This window comes from Homarus americanus, unplaced genomic scaffold (genome assembly GCF_018991925.1).
Source record: "Homarus americanus isolate GMGI-L3 unplaced genomic scaffold, GMGI_Hamer_2.0 scaffold2224, whole genome shotgun sequence".
Classification (NCBI taxonomy): Eukaryota; Metazoa; Arthropoda; class Malacostraca; order Decapoda; family Nephropidae; genus Homarus; species Homarus americanus.
This window is the reverse complement of record NW_024712260.1, coordinates 539,649-551,902: the sequence shown is the minus strand read 5'-3', so window position 1 is coordinate 551,902 and position 12,254 is coordinate 539,649. Positions and strand designations below refer to the sequence as shown.

The 12,254-nt window shown below is 42.3% G+C and overlaps 1 protein-coding gene across 4 annotated transcripts in view; it reads left to right on the top strand.

Moving 5' to 3' along the window:
* The first annotated feature begins 1,015 nt into the window (after positions 1-1,015).
* The window catches only part of LOC121859626 (laminin subunit alpha-like), a 91,406-nt gene continuing 80,167 nt past the window's right edge, over positions 1,016-12,254 (top strand). For all 4 annotated transcript variants that reach the window (XM_042356580.1, XM_042356573.1, XM_042356569.1 and 1 more), the window contains exons 1-2: positions 1,016-1,264; positions 3,367-3,513. In XM_042356580.1, coding sequence (XP_042212514.1) covers positions 1,037-1,264; positions 3,367-3,513 — 375 coding nt within the window. In that variant the 5' untranslated portion in view covers positions 1,016-1,036. The remainder of the gene's footprint in view (positions 1,265-3,366; positions 3,514-12,254) is intronic.

Genomic DNA, 12,254 nt, shown 5'->3' with positions numbered 1-12,254 from the left:
GAATGCATATACGGTACAGGCACTGCCTGATTTAAGAAAAAGGTTATTTTCTTGAAGAAACCTTCATAGATTAATTTAAAGTAAATTGAATTGCATTTTTACAGACTCCCATTATAAAAGCTGAAATAATTCCCATGAAAAAGTCTTCCCTAAATTGTTGTAAAATGCTACAAAACATATACTGTACAGTATTTAAATATTCTTTTGGTGCACTTTATACAATGATTATAAACCAATAATAAACATTTAAAAAAAATTTAGTGGAGGATGGAAGTTACTGAGCAACAATGCCGTTGGTGATTTAGAGCAGATTGCAAGGCCTGGTCAAGAGGTATGATTTTAATTTCTTAGTGATGCACCAACAGTAAGTCTACTGCACTACACATATACAGGGTGTCCATAAATTATTAGCCTAAAAACCGTGATAGACCATGCCTTAATCAGGGTAATCATTTATGGACACTATATTTGAGATGATTTTATATACAGGTAACTGAATTCGAATTTTTATGAGGTTTGAACTGAAGAAGATATAATACTGAACTTATCCATTTAACATTTTATTGCCATTGACATCAGATCAAACTCTGGGACTCTAAACACACAAATGTTAGAGTATACACTATATATACTGTATATATATATATATATATATATATATATATATATATATATATATATATATATATATATATATATATATATATATATATATATATATATATATATATATATATATATATATATATATATATATATATATTCTGAAGTCAATAGTAAATACTTTTTAGAAAAATGCCTGAATACAATACTACGTTAAAGAAAAGGTATTGGAATTTTCTGGTGAAGGGGGGAGGGGCTGGTGGTCCGGACGTCCCCTGGATCCGCCCTTACATAATAGAGTTTTTATTAAAATAAAATTTACATCATATTAGCAGAAACAGGATAAATCTTCAAACGCGTCCTCAGAAAACGGGTTGTGTTGGGCATCGATGGGTCAACAGGCCGCAGGCAGCCAGTTAGTGAGAGAGTAACCATGACACAGGACGGGGGTCGAGCGCGGGCCCTCTACTTGGTAGCGCTATTGGCGGGCGCTACTGCCCAAGTTTTAACGCCGCCGTATTTTAATTTAGCAGAAAATAGATTTATAACATCTTCTGCGACTTGTGGTGAAGATGTTGCAGAGCCGGAGCTTTACTGCAAGTTGGTGGGTGCTAAAGCTGACAGAGTTGATGCTTCATCAGACTTCATCCATGGAGGACAGGTTAGTTCTCATTTATTGTGGCTGCTGTATATTCCATTTTGATTTAGTTTGTGTCCGGTTTAGGAGGTTTAATGCATAATACTTAGGAGCGAAAAAAAGCTTATCAGTACAATTTATATTGGATTTGGGCAAACATAACACACAGGATATATTATACTGTACAGCCTATTTGTTAAATAAGATAATTGCATTTGAGGGCCACAGTTTGGGTGTTTGTATGACAAGTAAACTGTCTGTATGTTGTAAAATAGCTTCAGCAAGGAATGGTCACTGAGACACTCGCTCCGATCACCCCACATCCACACACGCTGCCAAACCAGCAGTTTGAGGGATTTTGTTTATAAACCATGTGTTCTTTGATTATATATGTTGTTTATAAACCTGGTGTTAGAATTAGAAGGAAATAATTTCGAATTTACTGGGGATACCGTTTTTAGTAGGTACGAAGTGATTCCGCTTTGATAAAATAAAACTTAATGGTGTTTTTTGTCAGTGAACGAAGGTGCAGAGGACACGGCCTACTGTCGTTTGAAAGTAGCACTCAACACTGGATCCATTATCTATAAGTTTATTCATATAACGAATGTTAAATAAGAAAGTCCAAAGCCTTGGGTAGTGGTACACTTTTTCATGCTACCCCTAGGTTCATGTATTTCTTATTTGACGACTCGATTCGATGCCGTAGCTAGAAGACTTCCTGTCAGTCAAGATTCTCGACTCAAGAATTCGAGAGGCCTATGAATTACTGAATACTGTACAAAAAATAGAAAAATCGGTAAACGTTAATTACAGTAAGATAGCTTATACATAAATAGAGAGAAGGCTTAGTGAACAATATTTACTTGGTAGTATCGGCACCTAGATACTGTACTTACTTGACGTTTCAAAACATGCTTTATCTTCCAAATTTTGGGTGAATGAGAAATGGTTGTTGATAAGACGTTCTTTTTACACGGCTTTGTGGCTGTATCAAACATTTGCAGGTGATTTCCAAATAAACGTTTCCCATATTTATAACAAGGTGAATGAGTGCATTATGATAATCATAATGTGTACACTGTACATATAGGTTAATGATTAAGTTTTATGCCCCGCCACCGCTTTTATCAAGGCTGAATTGCTTCAAACATAGGTTGGATGCTCATATGAGCAATAGGGGTTGGGTGTAAACGGGACTGCCCAGTATGGGCCAATAGGCCCGCTGCAGTTTCCTCCATTCTTATGTTCTTATGTTCTTATATTCGTGCAGCCTCACACCCCTGTGTCCGTGCCTTCCTGCGTACGATCTTATCTCACTCTCTAGGTCCGTACTCTTGCAACCTATCTTCGTTACGTTCGTATTTCTCTGTCATCACTCCCACGTCAGTCACAAAATAACTGTGGATCATATGAAGATCTTCCCCCCCAAAGTATCCAACTGAAGATCCTCCCCCCCCAGTCGCGCTCATATGAAGATCCACCCCCCCCAGTCGCGCTCATATGAAGATCCCCCCAACATATAATATAAATAAACAACATAAGGATTAAATAATAAAACATTATTCAGATTACTTTCTTGTTCCACTAAATATTGGTGTAGGTTAGGTTAGGTTAGGTGGTCATAGTGACGTCAGGTCAGGTAAGGTCAGGTTTGGTCATTGGTCAGGTCAGATCCTCCCATCCAGGCTAGATCGTATGAAGATCCTCCCCCCCAAGTAGGTTTGGGGGGGAGGATCTTCATATGATCCAATACGGTCTTCGGTAGACCTTTGATTTTTCACAAGGCATCATGATGGATGTGTCGCAACGGGTCGGTCGTAACATTTAGATTCATAATTGTTATTGTAGTGAGCGTTCTAAGGCTAACGTTTTATCACAGACAACTTCATAATTTTTAAAACTTTGTTTTCTCGATGCGTTTTATAAGTGCCTCGCTTCTCTTGTAGCACCACTTCTGCCACTGGCCTCCTTCCCTCGGCATGGCCACCTCTAGTGGGTGGCCTTTAGGTAATTAGGTAAATAACAAAGTAGGTATAATTATTTTGCTGACCAATAGAGATTATTATAAATACTGTTATAGTTAAAATTAAGTGGTGTGAATTAGTGTTTGTGTATTGTTACAGTGGTGTGATCGGTGTGACCCCAACCTGCTGGACAAGTCCCACCCTGTGCAATTTGCCATCGATGGATCTGAACGGTGGTGGCAGAGCCCACCACTTTCCCGCGGCATGAAGTACAATGAGGTCAACCTCACCATCGACCTGGGTCAGGTGAGTACAATTACCTCCACCACTTCCAGTTTCTTGTATTTTTTTTTGTCCTCGATTTTTATTTTTTTCTGGCAAATAAACCCAGGATGAATGTGTACAATTAAATTCTAAGTTACAAATACAACTATCAGTGCAACCCCTACCCACCATATTGTAGCAACGCTGATACTTGTCTGTAAGATAATGGTCTGTATATATAACATAATGATTTCATCTTAGTATCTACGTAATTATATACCAGTCCAGTGGCAATATTTGTTAATTATCGTATTGGGGTCGTGTGAAGCGATCATGCCCGTAACAGTTATTTACAGAACATACGTGGTGTTGATGTCATAACTCCTCCAGATGGGACTAACCAGATGTTCATTGTTTACATACTGTCTCGTCTTACAGCTTACCAGGCTAGGAAAGGAACATTTATTGCCGATTGGTTAAGCTGGTTAAGCAAGGTGAATTAAAATTTTCACCAATACTTTATTTGTAAATGTTGTGAGGATGAGTTAATGCAGCAGTAGGGTCTTACAATTCTTAAAGTAGCTGGGATTAATTTCTGAAGGGGACATTGGCGAGGGTAGTAGTTGAAGAGGATAGTAGCAGAAGGTGAAGAAGGGAGAGCAATAGTAGAAAGTAGTTTTTGAAGAGGACAGTAACAGGAGGTAGTAGTGGAACAGGACAACAGCAGAGGTTAGTTGTAGTGCAGTTATCAGCGAACTCCACACACCCACCGGAAGGGGCCGTAGTTAGTGTCCTCCCCTCCACCCCCCACTATCTCCCCATTCCTCCCTAGCCTTGCCCCCACCCACCCCCACCCCTCTCCTTTGTCCCCCCTCCTCGGCCTCGCTCCTCCCTCCTCATCCCTCGTCCCCCAGCCTTATCCCTCCCTCCCTCTCCACACTCAGGTCACATGTACTAGTTTGGGGCAGTGGGGCAACTCCCCTCACTGCCACACACAGACAGAGGTTCATCTCACTATTGGTCTGCTGAACTCCAGAATTAGTTTACCGTCTTCTCCCACTGTCTGTTTGCTAGCTGGTCGTGACTAAAAGTACTTAGGGTATATAATGGTTACACACGCACACATACTGTACACACGCGCATGGAAAGAAAATCGTTAGCCCTCATCAATATAATATCCAAGGAAACAATTACTGTATTCGTCGACTCCGCATTTACGTCGGCATTGTCATTTATCAGGTTGTTTTACATTTAGCTCAACAGCCTTAAAGAGACGAAATCATGTCTGGTCTTATGTCCCTCACAACCTGTTAACCACCTCAAGACTTCTAATTTCACTTAAAACAACTCTTATACCTCGGACTCAGGGAGCAATTGAGGAACTCCTTGATACTTCTCACCCTCTCTCACGCCACCACCCTTGTTCATATACAGTACCTTGCAGTACTTATGTCATTGAAAATCTCAAGGGAAAGAAGCTTATGGTAACTTCTTTTGGCATATCCTTGGTCGAATCCACTTAATGTTTACACTGTCTATACACATACTGAATAAATGTAAACTTGTATGACGATTTAATTGAATAATATCTATCTATCTGGGTCTGTCTGTCATCTTTCTAGGGTTAACGTGACAGTTGGTATGGAGCGTTGACTCATCGCGTCTTGATATACACAAAATTGATCTTGCTCACTAAGCAAAATTTTGTTATTATATCTTGAAGTGAGGGGTTGGTGCGCTTAGCTTACCTTGTGTTAGTTATTGAATAAATTGGCTTCATACTCAAATAGGGGTGTATTGTAAGCTTGGGATGGTATTGTGAGATAGTGTGGGGGTATATTGTGAACTTCTGGTGTGTGGGGGTATATTGTGAGATAGTGTGGGGGTATATTGTGAGATAGTGTGGGGGTATATTGTGAACTTCTGGTGTGTGGGGGTATGTTGTGAGATAATAGGCGTGACCTACACAGTTGGGCATTTGTGTTTTGTTGACAGAACACAGACGCCTGGGAGGGTTCTCACGTTACTGGTGTCGGGTGTGGCTGGGACAACGCTAGGAGGGGTGGGACAGAAAGTATTAGTAATGTAGGGTGTGGTTGGGACAACATTAGGAGGGTGTGGCTGGGACAACCTAGGAGGGTGGGACAGAATTAGTAGGGTGTGGTTGGGACAACATTAGGAGGGTGTGGCTGGGACAACCTAGGAGGGTGGGACAGAAAGTATTAGTAATGTAGGGTGTGGTTGGGACAACATTAGGAGGTGTGGCTGGGACAAGCAGAGGGGTGGGACAGAAAGTATTAGTAGGGTGTGGTTGGACAACATTAGGAGGGTGTGGCTGGGACAACGCTAGGGGGTGGGACAGAAAGTATTAGTAGGGTGTGGTTGGGGACAACATTAGGAGGGTGTGGCTGGGACAGCGCTAGGAGGGATGGGACAGAAAGTATTAGTAGGGTGTGGCTCGGACAACATTAGGAGGGTGTGGCTGGGACATCATTAGGGTGAAGGTGGCGTAGCTGGAGTATAAGTGTGGTGTGGAAGGGTTGTGGGTAGTGTAGCCTAGGCAGAATTTTTACTTAGGATATGTCTTGTAGGTGTGTGTGTGTGTGTGTGTGTGTGTGTGTGTGTGTGTGTGTGTCACGGATCACCACAGCTGTCTGGAGAAACACACACAGGCAGACGGACAGAGAGAGAGAGAGAGAGAGAGAGAGAGAGAGAGAGAGAGACATGTGGGTGAGGGGTGAGGTCATAATGGTCCCCGTGTCTCCTTACACCCCTGACCTTCCCCTCACTGCTGCCTCCCCTCACTGCTGCCTCCCCTCACTGCTGCCTCCCCTCACTGCTGCCTCTCCTCACTGCTGCCTCTCCTCACTGCTGCCTCTCCTCACTGCTGTCTCGAGTGAATTGAAACCGTTTATTGAAGTAGAATTTCAGTGATACAAATTGCACACTGACGATAATATTGCTACGGGTAAGACTTAAAAGAGCTGCAGCTGTCTTGAGAGCACTTGATCAATTCCCTGAAAACTGATATTTGAATCTTTGTAATGTGATGATATTCCTGATGTACTTAATAGTTACTCATCAGTGTGGTAAATGTGACGAATAAATTAGTATGGCAGAGAGAGAGAGAGAGAGAGAGAGAGAGAGAGAGAGAGAGAGAGAGAGAGAGAGCTTCTTGTCCAGTGTTTTGATATGGTGGAGCCTTGATGTGATGTCATAGTCGGTGTTCCGTGATTGGTTGGAAGAGCATGTTGTACTGTTTGAGAGTAGGATGGAAACTTTGTAGGTTCATTAAATCAATTTAAACACCAAAATGGAGATGTTTCGCTTATCCCAAAATTTCTCGGTAATTATTGTGGTGTGAGTTATTCTCTTGAGTGACATGAAAGCTGAAGTACGAATATCCAAAATAACATTGTCACACCTGATTTGATATACCCGAAAACTTTGATATTTTCTCTCTCTCTCTTATTTATTTATTAATTTTATTTATTTAATTTTTTTTTCATTCTTGCTCTGTATCGCTTCCCTGCCTGGCGATCTCTTTACCCTCGCTTTCCCCCTCCCTCCCTCCCTCCCTCCCTCCCTCCTTCCATCCCTCTCCCTCCCTCCGCCTGAGACTAGTGTCACTTTTCCTTCCCACTCGCTCAGTTTAAATGTTATGTCTTGTCTCACACCGCCCACACTACTGCCCACATCTCTTAACAAGCACCACCACCCACACTGCCTGTATCTCTAACAAGCACTACCCACACCACCATCCATACTGCCCGCATCTCAACAAGCACTACCCACACCACCACCCACACTGCCCGCATCTCTAACCAAGCACTACCCACACTGCCCGCATCTCAACAAGCACTACCCACACCACCACCCACACTGCCCGCATCTCAACAAGCACTACCCACACCACCACCCACACTGCCCGCATCTCTAACAAGCCACCCACACTGCCAGCATCTCAACAAGTACTACCCACATCTCAACAAGCACTACCCACATCTCAACAAGCACTACCCACACCACCACCCTCACTGCCCGCATTCTAACAAGCACCCACCCACACCACCACCCACACTGCCCGCATCTCTAACAAGCACACCCACACCACCACCCACACTGCCCGCATCTCTAACAAGCACCACCCACACTGCCCGCATCTCTAACAAGTACCACCCACACCACCACCCACACACCACCCACACTGCCCGCATCTTAACAAGTACCACCCACACCACCACCCACACTGCCCACATCTCTAACAAGCACCACCCACACTGCCCCATCTCTAACAAGTACCACCCACACACTACCCACACTGCCCGCATCTACCACCACACTGCCCGCATCTCTAACAAGCACCACCCACACCACCACCCATACCATCTCCCACACCACCCACACATCTCTAAGCCCACCACCCACACTGCCCGCATCTCTAACAAGCACCACCACCCACACTGCCCGCATCTCTACAAGCACCACCCACACTGCCCGCATCTCTAACACCAGTACCACCCACACCACCACCCACACTTCCCGCATCTCTACCAGGCACCACCCACACCACCACCCACACTGCCCACATCTCTAACAAGCACCACCCACACCACCACCCACACTGCCCGCATCTCTAACAAGTACCACCCACACCACCACCCACACTGCCCGCATCTCTAACAAGCACCACCCACACCACCACCCACACTGCATCTCTAACAAGTACCACCCACACCACCACCCACACTGCCCGCATCTCTAACAAGCACCACCACACTGCCCGCATCTCTAACAAGTACCACCCACACCACCACCCACACTTCCTGGCATCTCTAACAGGCACCACCCACACTGCCCGCATATCGAACAAGCATCACCTACACCATCACCCACACTTCCCGCATCTCTAACAGGCACCACCCACTGCCCGCATATCTAACAAGCATCACCCACACCACCACCCACACTGCCCATATCGAACAAGCATCACCCACACCATCACCCACACATCTCTAACAGGCACCACCCACACTGCCGCATCTCTAACAAGCACCACCCACACCACCACCCACACTGGCTGCATATCTAACAAGCACCACCCACACCACCACCCACACTGGCCGCATATCTAACAAGCATCACCCACACCACCACCCACACTGCCCGCATATCGAACAAGCACCACCCACACCACCACCACACTGGCCGCATATCTAACAAGGTCACCACACCACCACCACACTGGCCGCATATCTAACAAGCATCACCCACACCACCACCCACACTGCCCGCATATCGAACAAGCACCACCACACCACCACCCACACTGCCCGCATATCGAACAAGCATCACCCATACCACCACCCACACTGCCCGCATCTCTAAGAAGCATCACTCACACTGCCCGCATCTCTAACAAGCACCACCCACACTGGCCGCATATCTAACAAGCACCACCCACACACTGCCGCATGTCTAACAAGCATCACTCACACCACCACCCACACTGCCCGCATATCGAACAAGCATCACCCACACCACCACCCACACTGCCCGCATCTCTAAGAAGCATCACCACACTGCCCGCATCTCTAACAGGCACCACCCACACTGCCCGCATCTCTAACAAGCACCACCCACACTGGCCGCATATCTAACAAGCATCACTCACACCACCACACCCACACTGCCCGCATCTCTAACAAGCACCACCCACACTGGCCGCATGTCTAACAAGCATCACCCACACCACCTCCCACACGATCACGATGATACTTCAAAACAAGCAGTTAACTTCACGTAATAGTTGATACGTATTATTCAGATGTGTATTACGGTATTAGAGATATATGATTAAAGTGTTATTAGTAATGCAAATTATGATGGTAACGATTAATTTTGTATTAATAATAATTTGTATTAATGCAAAATTAATGTTAAGTCCAAAATCGAATGATAATGTTAGGGCACTAAGTCCATGATGAAATTATATTAGCCTCAGGATCCCTTGTATACTTACTACCAAAAGATCTCTGACTGGTGCATCAGTTCAGGATATAAACCAATCTTTATCTAATAATTCCATCAGTAGTATAGTGTGAGGAGAAGAGGCAGCAGTTTGTTAGTGAGCGAGCGGAACCTGCCACTTATGAACACGTGCACCAGCAGCTGCCTTGAAACTTAATGTGGTGCACCTGTTGTTGGGTGTGTCTCAGGCTTTCAGCGTCTGTATTCATATTTACCCTGCTCGATAACTACACATCCCGTCCTCCACTGTTATATCTACTTTACCCTCTAAACTAATGTAGTATAAAAATTTACATCAATGTGTCTCTTAATATGAAAAATACATAACATAAGTGGGAACCTCGGTAAACTTTACATTCTTATTGTTAAGATGTAGAGAAACTCGTAAAAGCCAACCTCGTGTAGGCGGAGTCGCTGGTGACCATTAATAAGATACGGTGTACAAAACAAGGGTGTAGATTTTAATCATATATTAAAACAACCAGAAAATGTATGTTCATTCCAATCACGCGATATTACCGACACGCATCCAGTACATCTTGAACTATGTAGTCACTGCAACACTAGTATTATATAGTCCCTAACACTAGCACTATAGTCACTAACACAAGTATACTAGTCACTAACACTACCGGGTAGTACTATATAGTAAATGTAACACTAGTACATGACTATAATTCACTAAACTATTGCTATATATTCACTGTAGCACAAGTACTATAGTTACTGTAACACTAGTACTGTAGTTACTGTAACACTAGTACTTTAGTTACTGTAACACTAGTACAGTAGTAACTGTAACACTAGTACTTTAGTTACTGTAACACTAGTACTGTAGTTACTGTAACACTAGTACAGTAGTAACTGTAACACTAGTACTTTAGTTACTGTAACTCTAGTACTGTAGTTACTGTAACACTAGTACTATAGTTACTGTAACACTAGTACTGTAGTTACTGTAACACTAGTACTATAGTTACTGTAACACTAGTACTGTAGTTACTGTAACACTAGTACAGTAGTAACTAACACTAGTACTGTAGTTACTGTAACACTAGTACAGTAGTAACTAACACTAGTACTATAGTTACTGTAACACTAGTACTGTAGTTACTGTAACACTAGTACTATAGTTACTGTAACACTAGTACTGTAGTTATTGTAACACTAGTACTGTAGTTACTGTAACACTAGTACTGTAGTTACTGTAACACTAGTACTGTAGTTACTGTAACACTAGTACTGTAGTTACTGTAACACTAGTACTGTAGTTACTGTAACACTAGTAGTTACTGTAACACTAGTACTGTAGTTACTGTAACACTAGTACTGTAGTTACTGTAACAATAGTACTGTAGTTACTGTAACACTAGTACTGTAGTTACTGTAACACTAGTACTGTAGTTACTGTAACACTAGTACAGTAGTAACTAACACTAGTACTGTAGTTACTGTAACACTAGTACTGTAGTTACTGTAACACTAGTACAGTAGTAACTAACACTAGTACTGTAGTTACTGTAACACTAGTACAGTAGTAACTAACACTAGTACTGTAGTTACTGTAACACTAGTACTGTAGTTACTGTAACACTAGTACAGTAGTAACTAACACTAGTACTGTAGTTACTGTAACACTAGTACTGTAGTTACTGTAACACTAGTACTGTAGTTACTGTAACACTAGTACAGTAGTAACTGTAACACTAGTACTGTAGTTACTGTAACACTAGTACTATAGTTACTGTAACACTAGTACTGTAGTTACTGTAACACTAGTACAGTAGTAACTAACACTAGTACTGTAGTTACTGTAACACTAGTACTGTAGTTACATGTACTATAGTTACTAACACTAGTACTGTAGTTACTGTAACACTAGTACTATAGTTACTGTAACACTAGTACTGTAGTTACTGTAACACTAGTACTGTAGTTACTGTAACACTAGCACTGTAGTTACTGTAACACTAGTACAGTGTAACTAACACTAGTACTGTACTGTAACACTAGTACTATAGTTACTGTAACACTAGTACTGTAGTTACTGTAACACTAGTACAGTAGTTACTGTAACACTAGTACTGTAGTTACTGTAACACTAGTACTGTAGTTACTGTAACACTAGTACTATAGTTACTGTAACACTAGTACTGTAGTTACTGTAACACTAGTACAGTAGTAACTAACACTAGTACTGTAGTTACTGTAACACTAGTACAGTAGTAACTAACACTAGTACTGTAGTTACTGTAACACTAGTACAGTAGTAACTAACACTAATACTGTAGTTACTGTAACACTAGTACTATAGTTACTGTAACACTAGTACTGTAGTTACTGTAACACTAGTACAGTAGTAACTAACACTAGTACTGTAGTTACTGTAACACTAGTACTGTAGTTACTGTAACACTAGTACAGTAGTAACTAACACTAGTACTGTAGTTACTGTAACACTAGTACTGTAGTTACTGTAACACTAGTACTGTAGTTACTGTAACACTAGTAATATAGTTACTGTAACAGTAGTATTATAGTAACTAACACAGTAATATAGTTACTGTAACAGTATTACACTAGTACTATAGTTAGTGTAACACTAATACTATAGTAACTGTAACACAGTACTATAGTCACTAATACTAGTACTATAATAACTGTAACACAGTACTATAGTCAATAACACTAGTACTATAGTAACTAACACTAGTACTATAGTCAATAACACTAGTACTATAGTCACTGTAACA